The 21,348-nt window shown below is 39.2% G+C and overlaps 1 protein-coding gene across 1 annotated transcript in view; it reads left to right on the forward strand.

Annotated features, from left to right (window-relative positions):
* Nucleotides 1-21,348, forward strand: part of Adgre1 (adhesion G protein-coupled receptor E1) — a 184,151-nt gene that overhangs the window by 138,568 nt on the left and 24,235 nt on the right. The window contains exon 12 of the mRNA XM_045134728.1: nucleotides 1,289-1,408. Within this exon, the coding sequence (XP_044990663.1) occupies nucleotides 1,289-1,408 (120 nt within the window). The remainder of the gene's footprint in view (nucleotides 1-1,288; nucleotides 1,409-21,348) is intronic.

Consider the following 21,348-nt stretch of genomic DNA (forward strand, 5'->3'; position numbering starts at 1 on the left):
AACAACCAACCCCTACCAAACCAGATATCCAGAGACACAGAGGCTCCCAAGATCTCAACATGGAAGCAGGCCTAATACGAACTGAACATGGCTCTGGGAAATTTGTGGAAGAGAGGTCAGAAAGAATGTCAGAGCCACATGTTGGGTCATGACACACAGAGACATCTCCTCCTACCCGAAACTAAAGGCTAACCCCACAATACACAACCCATATACCCCAACAAAGAGGGTCCCCGTGGAGCAGGGAGGACAGGGAGGAGGTTAACAATGGCACCAACCAGACTGTTTTCACTGGGTACACCCCCCCAAATTAAATAAATAAATTATATATATTATATATATATATATATATATATATATATATATATATATATATATAGATATATAGATATAGATATATAGATATAGATATAGATGGCACCTGAGGAATGACAACCAAGGTTGTCCTTGGTTTCCACACATGCACCTGCGCGCATGCGCGCGCGCGCGCGCGCACACACACACAAAACAAGTTGATTATAACTCATGGTTTCAGAGGCTTCATCCCTCCTTGATTAGCTTCATTGTTTTAGGCCTGTGGAGAGGTAGTGCCTCATGGTGGGAACATGGGGTAGAAGAAACAAAAACTGCTTCTCATCATCACCAAGAATGAGGGAAGATGGAGAGAGATAAAGAGGAAGGGAGAGAGAGAGAGAGAGTGAAGAGCCCAAATCCCTTTTACATGCAAGCTCCACATATCCGATTTTCCTCTCATCAGGACTGCCTGCTAAAGTTTCCTCCACTTACAAATGGTGTCATGAGTTATAAAAAAATCCTTCAATACAAGGGTGTTTGGGGGCTTTCTACATTCAGACTGTAGCATTTGGCTTCAATTTCATCTTTCTCAAACACACCACTTCTGAAGCTCCAACTACATTCTCTTTGTTTGGTGCTATTTTCCCTCCTCATCCATTAAAGGGCTCAAGATTCCCCCACAATAAACCAGCCTTTCCATTCTTTGCTTTGTTTGTAACTGTGGATGTTTGTCTTTCTTGGGCAGATAGAGGACATACAAGTGACCATGTAAAAACTCTCCTATCCTCCTCCTCCTTCTTTTTCTTCTTCTTCTTCTTTTTTTTTTTTTTTTGTGTTTCGAGGTAAGGTCACTCTAGCACGGCTGGCCAGGAATTCACTATGGAGTCTCAGGGTGGCCTCGAACCCACGACGATCCTCCTACCTCTGCCTCCCGAGGGCTGGGATTAAAGGCGTGCGCCACCACGCCCAGCTCTCCTTCTTCTTCTTTTTTTAGATATTGAAAGTAAAGTCATCAAGGAAGAATGTGACAAGGAGAACACGTCCTTTAACTTGAAAGCCAAGGGGGATGAGATGAGGATTGGGTGTTCAGTCATTGAGGAATCGGAATCCACAGGTAAAGAGCCAGTCCTGAGAATTCAGGTGGCAGTGTGTTAAAGCTACAGATATTTACTGGTCAACCCTAGGTTTTCAGATCATTGTTATCAAGTTTTATTTCACCGTAATTGGGTGGAATTCAAGAAAGTTATTTCAATTTTCTTGTATTTGTTTATATTTAACTAGTATCCTGAGACCTGGTACACCTTGGAGAATGTTCCATGGGTCTTTCAGAAGAACAAGCACCCTGAGCCTATTGGGTGGAATATTCTGTAGGTGTCTGTTGAGTCCATTTGATCTGTAGTGTCATTTAACTTTGCTGTTTCTTTTTAAAAATTATTTGTGTGACCTGTTGGTTAGGGTGTGGTATCAAAGTCACCCACTATTACTGCATTGAGGTCCACATGTGACTTTAATAATTTTCTGATTATTTTTATTTATCTATTTGGGAGTGGGAGAGAGAGAGATAGAGAGAGACAGAGGGAGAGAGAGAGAGAGAGGGAGAATGGGTGTGCCAGGGCCCCCAGCCACTGCAAATGAACCTCCAGACGCGTGCGTCCCCTTTGTGCATCTGGCTAGCATAGATCCTGGGGAACCGAGCCTCAAACCTGGGTCCTTAGGCTTCACAGGCAAGTGCTTAACCACTAAGCCATCTTTCCAGCCCCGCATGTGACTTTATATACAGTAGTGTTTGTTACATGAATTTGGGTGTACTGATGTCAGTGCATGTATATTTACTATTGTTATACTCTCTTGATTAGTTCTTCTCTTACTCACTCTGAAGCAATCTTTGAAAACCTTTTATAATTTTTATTTGAAGCCCGTTTTGTCAGATATTCTTATCAGTATCTGCATGCTTTCAAGTTCCAGTTAATTGGCATGCCTTTTACCATAAAGCTTTGTTTTTCTTTGCCAGTTAGGTGCATTTCTTCAGGCAAAAAATGAGTCTGTTTTTAAATTTTTAAAAAACTATTTATTTATGTGTGTGTGTGTGTGTGTGTGTGTGTGTGTGTGAGAGAGAGAGAGAGAGAGAGAGAGAGAGAGAGAGAGAGAGAGGGAGAGAGAGAGAGGGAGGAATAGATGCACCAGGACCCCCAGCCACTCCCAAGGAACTACAGATGTATGTCCCACCTTGTGTATTTGGCTTACATGGGTCCTGGGGAATTGATCCTGTGTCCTTTGGCTTTGCAGGCAAGCACCTTAACCACTAAGCTGTCCTACAGCCTGAGTCTGTTTTTTTTTCTAGTGTTGAATGAATTCTTTTTTTAAAAAATATATGTATATTTTTATTGACAACTTCTATACTTACAGACAACAAACCCTGGTATTTCCCACCCCTCCCCCACTTTCTCGTTCATAACTCTGCTCTCCATCATATCCCCTCCCTCTCTCCACTAGTCTTTCTTTTAATTTGATGTCATCATTTTTTTCTTCTGTTATGAGGGTCTTGTTTGGGTATTGCTAGGCACTGCGAGGTCTTGGATATTGAGGCCAATTTCTGTCTGGACAGTTGTATGGCTCTTAAGTTCTTTCCACCACCTCTTCTGCAATGGACCCTGAACCTTGGAGGGTGTGAGATGTTTTAGTGCTGGACACTCCTCCGTCCCTTCATCTCAGCACTATGTTGCTACTTGGGTCATTCCAGTGGTCATCACCATCTGAAAAGAGAAGCATTTCTAAACAGAAGTGAGAGTAGCATTAATATATGAGTATGAACATTAAGTATAGTGCTTTCAGGCAATTTGGTGAGAGTACTATATGTATTTATCCAGACAAAAGCAGGCTTTATACCCCTAAGGCTCATAACCTCCCCTGCCATAGGCTTTTGATTAGGTTTTCAGTACCAGGCACACATCCCCTCCCATAGAGGGGCCCTTCTGTCCAATTAGAGAGCAGTTGGTTTCCCCCAGAGCAGACATGCCACTATTGCACTCATTCAGTCATTTGGCCTGTCTGGCCAAACATGAGGCTTCCAGCATCCACTGTTTTCACTGCTGATGGCTTCTGTCTCCCATAAGACTGCATACATACAGTGCAGCTTTTTCCAGCTTTCAGTTGGCTGGGCTACAGGGAGAAGGTTTATGCTCAGCACCAGCTCTATTTCTCAGTGACTTTGCCACTCAGGCATGTGAAGTCTTCAGCAATAGGGTCTTACCATCTCTTTCTCACGGGGACCCAAAGGCCTTGGCAATAGCCTATAATGTTTTGGAGGCAACATGGACCTCTCTGGCCAACAAGTCACTGGAAGGCATCCCATCCCAGGCACTGAAAATTTTCTAGTAACAATCTATAGCTTCTGGATGTGCCATTATTTAAGAATGTAGATTTTAATATGTCTTATTCAGAATATCTTGACTTTTGATTGACCCTCCCCACCTTTCTTTTATACAATCTCTACTCCTGACCTCACTTAGGCCTTTTCTCTCCCTGTAATCTGTTCTTCTACTTACATATATACAATATCGTCACCTTAAGACCTTCCCTCTCTTCCCTCCCTTATAGCCTTTTTCTAGCTTATGGGCCTCTGCTACTGATTTTTGGTTCTAGATCACACACAAGTTTATATTTGAAGTTAGGATCCACATATCAGAAAGAATATGTGATGTTTGGCTTTCTGGGCCTGGGTTACCTCACTTGGTATAGTCCTTTCCAGATCCATCCATTTTACTGCAAATTTCATTTTTCTTTACTGCTAAATAGAACTCAATTTTGTAGATGTACCACATCTGAATTATCCATTCATCTGTGGATGGACATCTAGGCTTGTTCTATTTTGTAGCTATTATGAATACAGCAGCAATAAGCATGATTGTATAAGTATCCTATGGTAGTGAGAATTATCATTAGGGTATATAATTAGGAGTGCTATAGATGGATTATAAGGCAAATCTATTTTTAGCTGTCTCAAGAACCTCCACATTGATTTCCACAATTGGTATACCAGATTATATTCCCACCAACAGTGCAGAATGGTTCCTGTTTTACCACATCCTTGCCAACATTTATTTTATTGATGGTAGCCATTCTGACGGGAGAGAGACGGAATCTCAAGGTTGTTTTAATTTGCATTTCCCTAATGGCTAAGGATGTAGAACACTTTTTTAGATGTTTACATGCCACCTCTATTTCTTCTGGTGAGAACTCTCTATTTAATTCCATATCCCATTTTTTGATTGGGTTGTTTGATTTCTTATTGTTCTGTTTCTTTTTTAGTTCTTTGTATATTCTGGATATTAATCCTCTGTCAGATATATAACTGGCAAAGATTATTTCCTATTCTGTAGGTTGTTTCTTTGCTCTATTCACAGTGTCCTTTCTTGTACAAAAGCTTTGTAATTTCATGAGATCCTAGTAGTTGATTAGTGGTTTTATTTTCTGAGCAATTGGGGCTATATTTAGAAAGTCATTATCTATGCCATTATGTTGAAGGGTTTCCCCTACCTTTTCCTTTATTAATTTAAGAGTTTCAGGTCTGATATTAAGGTCCCTGATCCACTTGGATTTGATTCTTGTGCATCGAGAAAGACAAGAATCTATTTTCATCTTTCTGCATATAGATATCCAGTTTTCCCAGCACCACTTGCTGAAGAGGCTGTCTTCTCTCCAATGAATATTTTTGGCATTTTTGTCAAAAATCAGATGGCTGTAGCTGCCTGGATTAACATCTGGGTCAGAGGTGAGAGTGGACACCCCTGTCTTGTTCCTTATCTCAAGAATTCAGCCAGTCTCTCTTCATTAAGTATTATTTGAGCCTTAGGAGCTTTGTATATTACCTTTATTATGTTAAGATATGAACTGACCATGCCAATTCTCTCCAATGTTTTGATCATGAAGTGATGTTTTATTTTTTCAATGGCCTTTCCTGCATCTATCAAAATGATCATGTGGCTTTTGTGTTTAACCTTGTTTATGTGGTGTATTACACTGACAGATTTCTGTATGTTGAACCACCTCTGTGTTCCTGGGATGAATCCCACTTGATAAAGGTGGATAATGCTTTTGATGTGTTGTTGGATTTGGTTTGCAAGGCTTTGTTCAGGATTTTTGCATCTAAGTTCATCTGGAAAATAGGCCAGTAGTTTTCTTTTCTTGTGGCATCTCTGCCTGGTTTTGGAATTAGGGTGATACTAGCTACATAGAAGGTGTTGGGGGAGATTTCTCTGTTCTCCAATTGTGTGGCATAGTTTGAGGAAGATTGGTTTGAGTTCTTCCATGAAGGTTTGATAGAATTCAGCTGAGAAGCCATCTGGTCCTGGACTCTTCTTTTGGGGGAGGTTCTTATTATGTTTTCAATCTCAATGAGTGTGATAGGTTTGTTTAGAAGGTTTATCTGCTCTGAGTTGATGGCATGTGTTCAGGAATTTATCCATTTCCTTTGTACTATCCAGTTTTTGGAGTAGAGGTTTTTGAAATAAGTCCTGATGACTCTCCCAATTGCACTTATGTCTGTTGTGATCTCTCCTTTTTCATTTCTAATTTTGTTAATTTGAAGTGTTTCTTTGTTTTGCTTGATCAAATTGGCCAGTGGTTTGTCAATCTTGTTTATTTTTTCAAAGAACCTGCCCTTTGTTTTGTCAATTTTCTTAGTATCCAGTACACTCATTTCAGCTCTGATCTTAATTATTTCTTTCTGTTTGGAGTTTTTGGGTTGGATTCTTCTTGCTTTTCCAGTGCCTTTAGGTGGATGGTTAGGTTATTTATTTGGGATCTCTCTGTCTTTGTTATGAAGGCATTTAGTACTATGAATTTTCTCCTGAGGACTGCCTTCATTGTGTCCCATAAGTTTTGGTATGATGTGTTCTGATTATCATTCATTTCTAGAAATTCTGCAATTCCTTTTTCATTTTTTGTCCACTATCCACTTATTGTTTAAAAATGTACTATCAGTTTACAGGAGCCAATGGGATTCTTGGTATGTCTTTTGTTGTTAATTTCTAGCAATATAGCATTGTGATCTAATATCATGCAGGAACTTATGTCAATCTTCCTAGATATATGGAGGTAGGCTTTGTGACCCAATATATGATCTATTTTAGAGAATGTTCCATGGGCTGCTGAGAAGAATGTGTAGTCTATGGATTTGGGATGGAATGTTCTGTAGATGTCCATTAGGTCTAAGTGATCTATTTTTTTGATCTCTCTTACTTCCCTGTTGAGTTTCTGTTTGGATGATCTGTCTATTACTGATAATGGTATATTGAAGTCCCCAGCTATGATGGTGTTGGTGGTCTTTATGTTTTATTGTCAAGTAGGTTTTGTTTTATGAACTGTGGTACCCCTGTGTTTGGTGCATAAAGATTTATGATTGTGATATCCTCTTGATGGATTGTTCCCTTGGTAAGTAGGAAATGGCTTTCTTTGTCTTTTTTGATTATTTTTGGTTTGAAGTCGATTTTATCCAATATTAGTATAGGTATGCCTGCTCGTGTCTTATTCCCGTTTGCCTGGAATATTGTTTTTTTTTTTTAAATTTTATTTATTTATTTATTTGAGAGCGACAGACACAGAGAGAAAGACAGATAGAGGGAGAGAGAGAATGGACAATATTGTTTATCACTCTTTCACCCTGTGGTGGTTTGATTCAGGTGTCCCCCATAAACCTAGGTGTTCTGAATGCTAGGTTCCCAGCTGATGGATATTTGGGAATTAATGCCTCCTGCAGGGAGTGTATTGTTGGGGGCGGGCTTATGGGCTTTATAGCCAGTTTCCCCATGCCAGTGTTTGGCACACCCTCCTGTTGCTGTGTTCCACCTTACGTTGGCCAAGGGGTGATGTCCACCCTCTGCTCATGCCATCATTTTCCCCTGCCATCGTGAAGCTTCCCCTCAAGCCTGTGAGCCAAAATAAACAAACCTCTTTTTCCCAGAAGCTGCTCTTGGTTGGGTGATTTCTACCAGCAATGCGAACCGGACTGCAACACACCCTGAGGAGGTGTCTGTCTTTAGTGGTGAGGTGGGTTTCTTGAAGACAACAGATTGAGGGGTCTAATTTTCTGATCCATCCTGTTAGCTTGTGTCTCTTGATGAATGAATTAATTAATATTTAGGGTAATGACTGTGACGTTTTATTTGATCCTTGGCATATTGTGTTGGTATGTATGTGTGGTTTGGTGTTTTCATGGAGCCTGAAGTTTTTTGTGCCTTCTCTGAGTTTGGTTATTGTGATCTGCTTCTTGTAGGCATTTGAGTTTAATTACTTGATTCCTCTGTGTGGAGAATTTCCTGAAATACTCTCTGTAGGTTGGTTTTGTGTTCATATAATTGCAAAGGTGAGTTTTGTCATGGAAAGTTTTTCTTTTACCATCTATTGTGAGGGATACTTTTGCTGGGTAGAGTCATTTGGGTTGGAAGCCATAGATTCTTAGATTTTGCAATGTTACATTCCAGGCCTTTCTGGCTTTCAGGGTTTCCATTGAGAAGGCTGAAGTAATTCTAATAGGGTTACATTTAAAACTGATGTGCTGTCATAAGAGGAAGAAAAGATCATGACATCAAAATAAAAGAGAGACTGATTAAGATGGGGAGGGGATATGATGGAGAACGGAATTTCAAAGGGGAAAGTCAGGGGGGTGGGAGGTTATTACCATGGGATAGTTTTTATAATCATGGAAAATGTTAATAAAAATTTAGAAAAAAAAAAACCACAGAAAGAAAACCAAAAAACTGATGTGCTGTTTTTCCCTAGCTGCTTTTAGGATTTTCTCTTTGGTGTCAATGCTTAATGACAATATGTCTTGGAAAATTTCTCCTTTCATCCAATATGTTTGGAGTTCTGTTAGCTTCTTGTATTTTGATGCGCCTTTCTTTTGAGAGAGTAGGAAAGTTTTCTTCAATTATTTTGTTAAATAAGTTCTTCACATCTTTGGTCTGAATTTATTCCCCATCAGGTATTCCCATGATCTGGATGTTAGGACATTTAAAGGTGTCCCAAAATTTCCTCATGTTATGTTCATAGAAAATTTTGAACTTATTGAAACTTTTGAACTCTCAAACTGTTTCTTTTGTCTTCCAGATTGGAGTTTCTATCCTCCATATGGCTGACTGTGTCCTTGAGAGCGTCTAATGAGTTTTGGACTTGTTCAATTATGTTTGCATTCTATACTACTTTTCTATGGATAGTTTCCATCCCTCTGTCAAGCTCTCTTTTCACATCATTTTCTGATTTTCTTGATGTTTCTTGGAATTCAACCTTGCATTTATTTATGTCTTCATTTAGCATTGCCAGCTGATTCTTGAGGTCCTCTTTTTTACTCTCCTTCATGTTTCTTTTTATTAAAATTTTTGTTTATTTTTATTTATTTATTTGAGAGTGACAGACAGAGAGAAAGAGGGGGAGAGAGAGAGAGAGAGAAAGAGAGAGAGAGAGAGAGAGAGAGAGAGAGAGAGAGAGAGAGAGAGAGAATGGGCATACCAGGGCCTCCAGCCATTGCAAATGAACTCCAGATCCATGTGTCCCCTTGTGCATCTGGCTAACGTGGGTCCTGGAGAAATGAGCCTCAAACCGGGGATCTTAGGCTTCACAGGCAAGTTCTTAACCACTAAGCCACTCCAGCCCATCCTTCATGTTTCTTAATTGTCTTTGAACCCCTTCCATTTTCTTATCTATTAGGTCTAGTCTAGTGATGATAGCATACACACAATTATTGGCCCTTTGTTGCTTTTCTGCAAGTTCTGCCAGTAACTTGATCAGGGTTGCATTGCTCATAACTTCATTTTGATGTTCTGATCCTAATGTCTCTTCTATGTTTTGATTAGAGACGTTCATTGTAGAACTGGGTGATATTACTAGATTTTCTTGCAGTTGAGTTTTCATGTTATTTCTTTTGCACTATGGTCTGCCCATCACAGTATATGGGCAGGGAGAGTAGGATTATGTTCTTGATGGACAGGGGAAGTGGTGCCTCTTGGGGGAGCTGGCCTGAGCTAACAGGCAGGCAAGCAGATGGGCAGAGTGGTCCTGAGCTAACATGTGAGTGGGTGGATCAGCCTGAGCTCATGCCCAGGGGGAAACCAAAGCAGCCTGAGGATGTATGCCAAAGCAGCCTGAACTCTCACTTGGCAGAATGCCAAAGAAGCCTGAGCTCACGTAGGGAGGGACACCGAAGCACCAAGCACCAAAGCAGCCTAAACTTGCACATGGCAGGACACTGGGACACTGAAGCAGCCTAAGCTCGTGTGCAGTGGGACATAGGCTGGCTGCTGGCATGCCAGACAGGGGATTGGGCCTGAGGTGGTGCAGGCGGACAGACAGAGTGATCCTGAGCTTGCATGGGCAGGTGGAATGGGCCTGAGCTCTCAGGTGGATGGGTGGGTGACTGGAGCAGCAAGCGGGCAAATGTGCAGAGCAGCCTGCCCAAAGTCACACACGGGCAGGGGTAGCAGGGCTGTTTCCCCTGTGCAATGAGGCAAGTGGAGGTCTGCCTGCCTGGGCCCCCTTTCCTATGGCAAGTGCAGGCGTATCCTGAGGTTGGGACTATGGGTATGGCAGCTGCTTGGGGGGCTTGGGGGACTGGTGGGTTAACCACGAGTGAGGGAATCAGTGATTCCCTTTTTTCCCTTCTGTGCTCTCCTACTGGCAATCTATTAGAGATTTCACTCCCCTAAAAGACTGAGTGAACCCTTAATGCCTTGCCTTTCTTTCCTGAGGTGGTGTGGCACAGTTAGATGACTGCCATCTTGACTGGAAGTCCAAATTTTGTATTATTCATAATTAACAAATTCCATGATTGTAAACAATATCCCATGGTAATTCCTTCTCTCCCCCCACTTTCCTCTTTGAAACTCTACTCTCCATCATATCCCTTCCCCCTCTCAATCAGTCTCTCTTTTATTTTGATGTCATCTTTTCCTCCTATTATGATGGTCTTGTGTAGGTGGTGTCAGGTGCTGTGAGGTAATGGATATTTAGGCCATTTTTCTGTCTGGAGGATCATATTGAAAAGAGTCCTACCCTTTCTTTGGCTCTTAAATTCTTTCTGCCACCTCTTCTGCAATGGACCCTGAGCCTTTGATGGTGTGATAGAGAGGTTGCAATGCTGAGAACTCCTCTGTCACTTCTTTCCAGTACCATGGTGCCTTCTGAATCATCCCAAGGTCACTGCCATCTGAAGAGAAAGTTCTCTAATGAAGAAGTGAGAGTAGCATTAATATATGGGCATAAATATTAAGAGAAGTGCTTGCTGGGCAGTTTGATGACAATAGTATATATACTTATCCAGACAGCAGCAGATGTTACCCCCTTAGGGCTCATGACTACCCCTGTTGTAGGTTTTCAGTATCAGGGATATATTCCCTCTCATGGAGTGGGCCTCCAGTCAAATTAGAAGGCAGTTGGTTTTCCCCAAACAGACATTCCACTGTTGCACCTGTTGGCTCATTTGGCTTGTTTGGCCACATATAAGGCTTGCAGTGTCCACTGTGGAGTATCTTCATTGTTCATTTCTCTTTCTCCCATTGAGCTGTATGCAGTGTGGCTTTTTCCAGGTTTCTGTCAGCTGGTCTACATGAAGGAGGTTTTTAACTCAGTTACAACAGGATTTCTCAGTGATCTTGTAGCCCAAGTATGTGCAGTCTCCAGAAATAGGGTCTTACCATCTCTTCCTGGTGGGAAGCCAAGGGCCTTGGCAATGGCCTGTTGTGTTTTGGGGGTATCAGGGCCCTCCCTATCCAAGAACTCACTGGATGGTATCCCATGCCTAACACTGAAAATATTCTTGTAACAATTTATGGCTCTTGTGTATTCCATTGTCCAAAAAAGTAGGTTTCCATATGATTTATTCACATCCTCTTAGATTTTGATTAGCCTTCCTCCATCTTTCCTTTACTCAGTCTCTTCTCCTGACCTCATTTAGGCCTTTTAACCCTGATTAATCTATTCTTCTACTTACATATACAGAACACCATCCTATTACCTACCCACTCCCTTCCTTTCCATTCCCTTTATACCTTCTTTCTAGCTTACTAGCCTCTGATACTGAGTTTTCTTCCTACTCACACAGAAGTACAATCATCTATAGCTAGGAACCACATATGAGATAGCATGTGATATTTGGCTTTTTGGGCTGGGTTACCTCACTTAGTATAATCCTTTCTAGATCCATCCATTTTCCTGCAAATTTCATAACTTCATTTTTCTTTACTGCTCTGTAGAACTCTATTGTGTAAATGTGCCATATCTTCATTATCCACTCAGCAGTTGAGGGACATCTAGGCTGTTCCATTTCCTAGCTATTGTGAATAGAGTGGCAATAAACATGGTTGTGCAAGTATCTCTAAGGTAGTGAGATGAGTCCTTAGGTTATATGCCTAGAAGTGCTATAGCTGGATCATATGGTAGATATATTTTTAGCTGTCTCAAGAACATCCACACTAATTTCAACAGTGGCTGGAGCAGATTGCATTCCCACCAACAGTTAAAAAGGGTTCCACTTTTTCTGCATCCTCACCAGCATTTATTGTCATTTGTTTTCATCATGGTAGCCAATCTGACAATAGTGAGATGAAATCTCAACATAGTCTTAATCTGCATTTCCCTGTTGACTAGGGATGTAGAACATTTTTTTAGATGTTTGTATGCCATCCATATTTCTTCTTTTGAGAACTCTCTATTTAGTCCCATAGCCCATTTTCAATTGGGTTGTTTGATTTCTTATTAATTAATTTTTTGAGTTCATTGTGCATCCTAGATATTAATCCTCCATCAGATGTATAGCTGGCAAACATTTTCTCCCATTCTGTAGGTTGCCTTTTTGCTCTATTCACAGTATCCTTTGCCCTACTAAAGCTTTGTAATTTCATGAGTTCCCAGTAGTTAATCTGTGGCGTTATTGCTTGAACAATTGGGGTTATATTCAGAAAGTCTTTGCCAAGACCAATATGTTGAAGGGTTTCCCCTACTTTTTCCTCTAGTAGTTTCAGAGATTCAGGTCTGCTATTAAGGTTTTTGATCCATTTTGATTTAATTCTTGTGCATGGAGAGAGATAAGGATCTATTTTCATTCATTTACAGATACATATACAATTTTCCCAGCACTATTTGCTGAAGAGGCTGTTTTTTCTCCAATGAGCATTTTTGGCATTTTTTTTTTTGTCAAATATCAGTTGGCGATAGCTACTCAGGCTTACATCTTGGTCCTCTAGTCTGTCCCATTGATCTACATGTCTGTTTTTGTGCCAGTAACATGCTGTTTTTGTTACAATGGCTCTGTAGTATAGGTTATTATCAGGTATGGTGATACCATCAGCCTTATTTTTGTTGCTTAAAATTGTTTTAGATATTTGAGATTTTTTTTGTGTTTCCAAATGAATTTTTGGATTGTTTTTTTTCTATTTCCATAAAGCATGCCATTGGAATTTTGATGGGGATTGCATTAAGTGTGTATATTGCTTTTGGTAAGATTGCCATTTTCTCAATATTGATTCTTCTTATCTAAGAGCGAGGGACTTTTTCCATTTCTTAATGTCTTCTGTAATTTCTTGCTTGAGTGTGTTAAAGTTTACATTGTATAGATCCTTCACTTCCTTGGTTAGGTTTATTATTTGTTTATTTATTTATTTTTGCTGGAATTGTGAATGGGAGAAATTCCCTGATTTCATCCTCTGTGTGTTTGTTCTTAGCATATAGGAAGGCTACTGATTTCTTTGTGTTTATTTTGTATCCTGCTACATGGCTATAGGTGTTTATCAGCTCTAGCAGTTTGCTGGTACAGTCTTTATGGTTTTTTATGTACAGAATCATGTCATCTGCAAATAATGATAACTTGATCTCTTCCTTTCCAATTTGTATCCCTTTTATGTGTGTCTCTTGCCTCATTGGTATGGCTAAGACTTCTAGTACTATATTAAATAAAAGTGGGGACAGTGGACATCCTTGCCTTGTTCCTGATTTTAGTGGAACAGCTTCCACTTTTTCCCCATTTAGTAATATGTTGTCTGTAGGCTTGTCATAAGTAGACTTTATTATGTTGAGATATGTTCCTTCTTTTCCCAGTCCTTGTAGGACTTTTATCATGAAGGGATGTTGGATTTTGTCAAATGCTTTTACTGCATTTAATGAGATGATCATGTGACTTTTGTCCTTCAGTCCATTTATATAAAGTATCACATTTATTGATTTGCATATGTTGAACCATCCCTGAATTTCTGGGAGAAAGTCTACTTGGTCGGGGTGAATTACCTTTCTGATATATTCTTGTATTCTGTTTGCCAATATTTTGTTGAGAATTTTTGCAACTGTGTTCATGATGGAGATTGGTCTATAAGTTTCTTTTTTTGTTCTATTCTTGCCTGGTTTTGGTATCAGAGTGATTCTGGCTTCATGGAAGGAGTTTGGTAGGATTCCATCTTATTCTATTTTATGGAAAAGTTTATGAACCATTGGTGTTAGTTCTTCCATGAAGGTCTGGAAAAATTCACCAGTGAATCCATCTAGGCCTGGACTTTTTTTAGTTGGGAGATTATTGATAACTGTTCGGATATCCATGCTTGTTATAGGTCTATTTGATTAATCTCATCTTGAGTTAATTTAAGTAGGTCATTTAAATCAAGGAAATCATCCATTTCTTTCAGATTTTCAAGCTTAGTGGAGTATAAGTTCTTATAGTATGTCCTTATGAGTTTTTGAATTTCTCTGGTATCTGTTGTGCTTCATCTCTAATTTTATTAATTTATGTCTCTTCTCTCTTTCTTTTGGTCAGATTTGCTAAGGGTTTATCAATCTTGTTTATCCTTTCAAAGAATCAACTCTTTGGTTCATTGATTCTTTGGATTTTTTTGTTTCTATTGCATTAATTATTAATTAATTATTTCTTCCTGTCTAGTGATTTTTGGTTTGCATTGTACTTCTTTTTCCAAGGCTTTAAGGTGAAGCATTAAGTTGTTTACTTGTGGCCCTTCTAATTTCTTAATATAGGCACTTAAAGCTATAAATTTCCCTCTTAGGACTGCCTTCATTGTGTCCCAGAGATTTTGGTATGTTGTGTTCTCATTATCATTTGACTCTGGATTTTTTGATTTCCTTCTTGATTTCTTCATTGATCCATTCATCATTTAGTAGTGCATGGTTTAATTTCCATGATTTTGTATATGCTCTATAGCTTTTCTTACCATTGATTTGTAGTCTGATTCCATTGTAATCAGATAAAATGCAAGGAATGATTTCAATTTTCCTGTATTTGTTAAGATTTGCTTTGTGTCCTAATATATGGTCTATTTTAGAGAATGTTCTCTGTGCTGCTGAAAAGAATGTATATTCTGCAGCATTTGGATGAAATGTCCTGTATATATCTGTTAGGTCCATTTGTTCTATGTCCTCATTTAATCAAGTTGCCTCTCTGTTTATTTTTTGCCAGGATGACCTGTCAACTGATGACAGTGGGGTATTGAAGTCACCCACTACCACTGTGCTTGGTGTTATATGTGACCTTAGTTCTAATAGTGTTCATTTGATTAAATTGGGAGCCCCATGTTAGGTGTATATATGTTTAGGATTGTAATGTCCTCCTGTTGTAGTGTGCCTTTAGTCAATATAAAGTGATCTTCCTTATCTTTCCTAACTAATGTTGGACTGAAGTCTACCTTGTCAGATTAGGATAGCAGCCCCTGCTTGTTTTCTAGGCCCATTTGCTTGAAACACCATTTTCCACCTTTTAATCCTAAGATAGAGTCCATCCTTTGTAGAAAGGTGAGTTTATTGGAGGCAACAAATTGAAGGATCTTGATTTTTAACCCATTCTAAAACCTTATGTCTTTTGGTTGGGGCATTGAGGCCGTTGATATTAAGAGTTATTATTGAAAGGTATGTATTTATTTTTGCCATTTTTTGTTTTGTTTTGTAGTTCTTCTGGTTTTACCTTTGCTTTCTTGTATTAACTAGAATTTGAGTATGGTTTATTATTTTTTTTCTAGGTTCCTTATATGTGTGCTTTTCTGTTTCTTCCACATGGAAGATCCTTTCAAGTATTTTTTGTAGAGCTGGTTGTGTCTTCAAATATTCCTTTAGGCTGGTTTTGTTGTGGAATGTCCTTATTCCTCCATCTTTTTAAATGGATAGCTTTGCCAGCAAAGTAACCTTGGTTGACAGTTGTTATCCTTCAGAATTTGGAATACATCATTCCGAGCCCTTCTGGCTTTTAAAGTTTGTGTTGGGTAATCTGCTGTGAGCCTGATGGGCTTGCCTTTGTATATGACTTGATTTTTCTGTCTAACTGCTTTTCTTTGGTTTGTATGTTTGGTAATTTATTATCATATGTTGAGGAGAGTTTTTTCCCAGGTTTTGTCTCATTAGTATTCTAAGTGATTCCTGTATGTGCATTGGCATCTCTTTCCCAATTTGGGGGCAGTTTTCTTCTATGATTTTGTTATAAATGCTTACTATGCATTTGGAATGAAATTTTTCTCCTATTATCCCCTGAATTCTTATGTTAGATCTTTTCATAGTGTCCCAATTATCTTGAAATTCCCATTCATACTTTCCTGTTAGTTTGTCTTTCTCTTTGTTGGACTGTATTAGATCTGCCACCTGTTTTTCTAGTTTAGATATTCTGTCCTCTCCTTCATCCATTCTACTGGTGAGATTTTCTAAAAAAGTTTTTTATTTCATTGAATGTGTTCATCATTGCTAGTAATTCTGATTTTTTTCTTTATTATTTATATTTCCTTATTTATGTCTTGTATTGACCTCATTTCATTAAATTGGTTTCCTTTGTCTTCTTTGATTCCTTTGATTTTTCTCTTTCATTCTTTTGATTTTCTTGAGCATATTTATAATCATTCTCTTGAAATCTTTCTCAGACATTTCCTCTAAACCAATCCCACTGAGGTCATTTCTGATGCTTTAATACTTTTTGGTGGATTTATATTGCCTTATTTTTTGTGTTTCTTGTGTTATAATGTACATATTTTTGCAATTTGGATTACTTTAATGCTTGGATTTTCTGATTATCTGCAGTATTATTAGATGTATCAATCAATCTGATGTTATATATCTTCAGTGGAGCAGCTTGAGGTGCTAGGTGTGTCTCTTAAGACTCTCAGAGTATTTACAAAAGTGACCCTAGATGTTGGGCTTGGCTATTATGAAAGTATTCAAGTAGGCTGAGTGGAACAAAATATAAGCAGATTCTAAAATTTAGCTAAACAATGTACATATTCAATGAAAAAACAGCACAAAATATTTATGCAGGAATACCTATTATGATAACTAGATTCTCTAAGAAAGTCACAATCCCTTAGGGTGTGTGTTGTCCCACACTGTCAACTAAGAGGCTAAGATTTATGGTCTGTTGAAGGTTCCAAGTCACCTTGTGACCAAGTAAGTCCCTTCCCTAATGAACAACAGAAGAGGAGACAAAGGCACTATAAATCAGGAAGCAACAAATGACAATCCACAGATATAGCTTATTTAAGAATGGCAAATCCCACCATTCATCAGATTTAACACATAACTTATCCTGACATGGAATGTACATTTAATACCTGATTCAAGCCTATATGCCAAGCTTATTTGGTGGGTACTGACCTGGTGTAATACCAGTTACCTTTTGGGATTGTTTTGATTTCAGTTATGCTGTGCTGCTGCTTGGGTCCTTCTTTGCTGCACTGTGGGCTCAGGTAGGCTGGCTGGGTTGCTGGATAGCTGGTCTGGTCACCTGTGCTGGGTGCCGGGTGCTATACAGGTAAGGTCCCTTCCCAGGTCTCTGGTGCTTCTTGATGCTTGCACTGGTGGTGAGGGAGGAGAGTCTGGTTCCACTCCTCCTTTCTTCCCTGCTGTCCTCCCTTCATGCTTCTTGAGTTTGCGAGCAGGCCGGTGTGAGTGGAGAATCCCCTCACCTGGCCTTTCCTACAGCTCAGGCTGAGCGTGGTGGCTGTGGCCACACAGACCTGGTACCTCTGCTGCTAGAACCACTTCTGTCTGCTTCTGTGGGCTGTAAATGCTCTGGATCTCTCCTACTTCTCTGCCATATTTGATAATTTCTTATACACCTCACTTTTTAGTAGAAGAGTGTATTTTGCTGTTTTTAAAATTTTTTTTTTTGACTTTTTCTCCCCTAAGCTGCTTTGGTGTGGTTCCTATCCTGCCGTCTTAACCAGAAGTCACCCTAAACTCTTTTTTTTTTTTTTTTTTTGAGGTAGGGTCTCAGTCTAGTCCAGGCTGACCTGGAACTCACTATGTATTCTCAGGGTGTCCTTGAACTCATGGTGATCCTCCTACCTGTGCCTCCCAAGTGCTGGGATTAAAGGCGTGCACCACTATGCCTGGCTCAAAACTCTTGATTTCTTATTGTTTTGCTTTTCAAGTTCTTTGTATATTCCGGATATTAATTTTATGTCAGATGTATAGCTGGCAAATTTTTTCTCCCATTCTGTAGGTTGTTTCTTTGCTCTATTCAGAGTATCCTTTGCTGTACAAAAGCTTTGTAATTTCATGAGATCCCAGTGGTTGATTAGTGGGTTTTTCTTTTTTTTTTCTGAGCAATTGGGGTTATATTCAGAAAGTCATTGCCTATTGCAATATGTTGAAGGGTTTTCCTACTTTTTCTGCTAGCAGTTTCAGATTTTCAGGTCTGATATTAAGGTCTCTGATCCATTTTGACTTGATTCTTATGCATAGAGAAAAACAAGGATCTATTTTCATCCTTCTACATACAGATATAGAATTTTCCCAAAACCACTTGTTGAAGAGGCTGTCTTTTCTCCAAAGAATATTTTTTTGTCAAGAATCAGATGGCTGTAACTGCCTGGATTCTATTCTGTTCTATTGATCTACGTGTCTGTCTTTGTGCCAGTAGCAAGCTATTTTTGTTAATAGGACGTTGTATTGTAGCTTAAAATCAGGTATTGATACAGCTAGCCTTATTTTTGTTGCTCAAAATTGTTTTGGCGATTTGAGGTTTTCTGTGCTTTCAAATGAATTTTAGCATTGTTTTTACCCCTATTTTTTGTGAAGAATGCCATTTGAATTTTAATGGGGATTACATTAAATATGTAGATTTCTATTTAAATGATTTAAAAATGAGGCTTAAGACAAAAAAAAAAAAAGGACAAAAAGAATTTCCTTTACAAAGTCATACTGTAACATTCCAGATGCCTTGAGATGTGGCCATGAGTTAAAGTTGTCCTTCCTCCCTATCTCCCTGCTGTGCATGCCATGATATTCGATTCTCGCACTCATTAACTGTGTAGATTGCTTTTGGAAAGACTGACATTTTCACAATATTGATTCTTCCAATCCAAGAGCATGGGATGTCTCCATTTTCTAGTGTCTTCTGCAACTTCTCTATTGAGTGTTTCAGAGTTTTATTGTATAGATCCTCCATTTCCTTGGTTGGGTTTATTAAAAGGTACTTTATTTATTTATTTATTGAGGCAATTGTGAAAGGGTGAGAGTCCCCAATTTCATTCTCCGCATGCTTGTTGTTAGTATATTGGAAAATATATATGAACACTACTGATTTCTGTGTGTTTATTTTATTTTATTTGATTTTTTTTGAAAATTTTTTTGTTTATTTTTACTTATTTTTTCGAAAGTGACAGAGAGAAGGAGGAAGGGAATAAGGGAGAGAAAAAGAGAGAGAGAGAGAGAGAGAGAGACAGACAGACATACAGAGAGAATAGGCGCGCCAGGGCTTCCAGCCATTGCAAACGAACTCCAGACACATGTGCCCCCTTGTGCATCTGGCTAACATGGGTCTGAGGAATCGAGCCTCGAACCGGGGTCCTTAGGCTTCACAGGCAAGCACTTAACTGCTAAGCCATCTCTCCAGCCCTGTGAGATGCTTTTTTTTAAAAAATTTAATTTATTAGTTTTCTTTTCAGTAAATACAGGCAGTGTGTACATAGCTGATAAAAAATTAAAATTAATAGTAAAAAAAGTTAAAATTAGTATGCTTTGGGAATAGACAAGTTTTGCTAAATTTGTTCATTGGGTAAAAGTTTGCTTCTTTTTTTTTTTAAATTTGATTTATTAGTTTTCTTTTCATCAAATACAGGCAGTTTGGTACCATTGTTTAGGCTCATCTATGATCTACCCCCTCCCATTAGACCCTCCTTGTTGATGTAAATGGGTCGTGCATTGTGGAGTTAGTCCCCAGTTATTGGTATGCTAAATGTCTCTGCAAATCAGGACCCAACATGTGACTCTGACATTCTTTCCGCCCCCTCTTCCGCAAAATTTCCCTGAGCCATGTTGGGTTCATTTTTGGTCTGCTTCAGTGCTGAGGTGTTGGGGGCCTCTGAGGCTCTGGCTCTCTGATTTGGTAGGAGTTAATTTTTCTCTGCGTTGATCTCCTTCCCTTTGTGCTGGTATCCGGTTCACAGTTCCTGCTACATTGCTAACAGTGTTATCAGCTCTAACAGTTTTCTGGTAGAATCTTTAATGTCCTTTATGTATAGAATCATATTATCTGCAAATAATTATATTTTGTTCTCTTCCTTTCTAATTTGTATTCATTTTATGAGTATCTCTTGCCTTATTGCTATAGGTAGCAGTTACAGTACTATATTAAAAGTAGGGACAGTGGACACCCTTGTCTAGTTCTTGAATTTAGTGTAAAAGCTTCAAGATTTTCCCTATTGAGTATTATGTTGGCTATAGATTTGTCATAAGTAGCTTTTATTATGTTGAGATATGATTCTGTGAATTTATTGACTTCCTTTTTGATTTCTTCAATGACACATTCATCATTCAATAGTGTACTGTTTAATCCCCATGAATTTCTGTATGCTCTGTAGTTTTTCTTGTTGCTCATTTGTAGTTTAATTCCACTGTGGTCAGATAGAGTACAAGGGATTATTTCAATTTTCCTATATTTGTTCTTGTATCTGCATTGGCATTTCTTTACCAATTTGGGGAAAGTTTTCTGTAATTTTGTTGAAATCACATACTAAGCTTTATTGAAATTCTTCTTCTACTATACCCTGAAATCTATTTTTTAGAAAAAAACTTTTTTTTAAAAATTAGTTTTCTATTCAGCAAATACAGGCAGTTTGGTACCATTATTAGGCTCATACGTGACCTACCCCCTCCCCAGTGCCCCTCCTTGTTGATGTATATGGGTCGTGCATTGTGGAGTTAGCCCACAGTTATTGGTACAATAAATGGCTCTGCATATCATGACCCAACACGTGGCTCTGACATTCTTTCTGCCCCATCTTCTGCAAAATTTCCCTGAGCAATGGGTTGGGTTCATTTTTGGCCTGCTTCAGTGATGAGGTGTTGGGGCCCTCTGAGGCTCTGGCTCTCTGATTTGGTAGGAGTTGTTTTTTTCTCTGTGTTGGTCTCCTTCCTCCTTGTGCTAGTATCTGGTTCATCAGGAAAACAGCACCCTTGCTTGTTTTGCCAATTTTCCTTACTTTCAGTCAGGGCCTTTTTGAGGTATGATGGGGTGGCTCTCTCCTGAGGATCTGCATGTATCTGAAAAAGAGAAACAGAATCTCCAACAGAGAGTGAGTTAGCACCAGGACAAATGAAATAACCCTTACTTTTTAATAGAGAGTTTAATAGGTATAGGCCCTCTTGTAGCCCATGATTGATGGTAGCTTGATATTGGAGAGTGGGCTTATGTTTGGATATGGTTCTGACTTGTTTCTCAGCTCCAGCTATGGGTCCCACACCACTGAGGGGATCAGTTAGCCAAATCAAGAGCAGTTGGTTCCCCACCATGGCTGTGTGCCACTATTGCACTTGTGGAGGCATTGCAACAGGTTATTTGTTGCTAAATAGGTAAGACCATGAGTTGCTTGGACAGATATTGGTCATTTTCCCCCAGTCGCCCATATAGCACCTTCTGGAACTAGACACGCTGACTGTCTGGGGACTGCCTCTCTCCTGGCCTCTAGCCATGCCGTTCCAATTTACGTGTCAGCTGCATATGGAGTCTTCAGCAATAGGGTCTTACCACTGACCTTTGGTGGGTCATCAAGTACTCTGACAGAAATCTGTCATTCATTTAGGAAACCTTGT

Source organism: Jaculus jaculus, chromosome 15, assembly GCF_020740685.1.
Source record: "Jaculus jaculus isolate mJacJac1 chromosome 15, mJacJac1.mat.Y.cur, whole genome shotgun sequence".
Classification (NCBI taxonomy): domain Eukaryota; kingdom Metazoa; phylum Chordata; class Mammalia; order Rodentia; family Dipodidae; genus Jaculus; species Jaculus jaculus.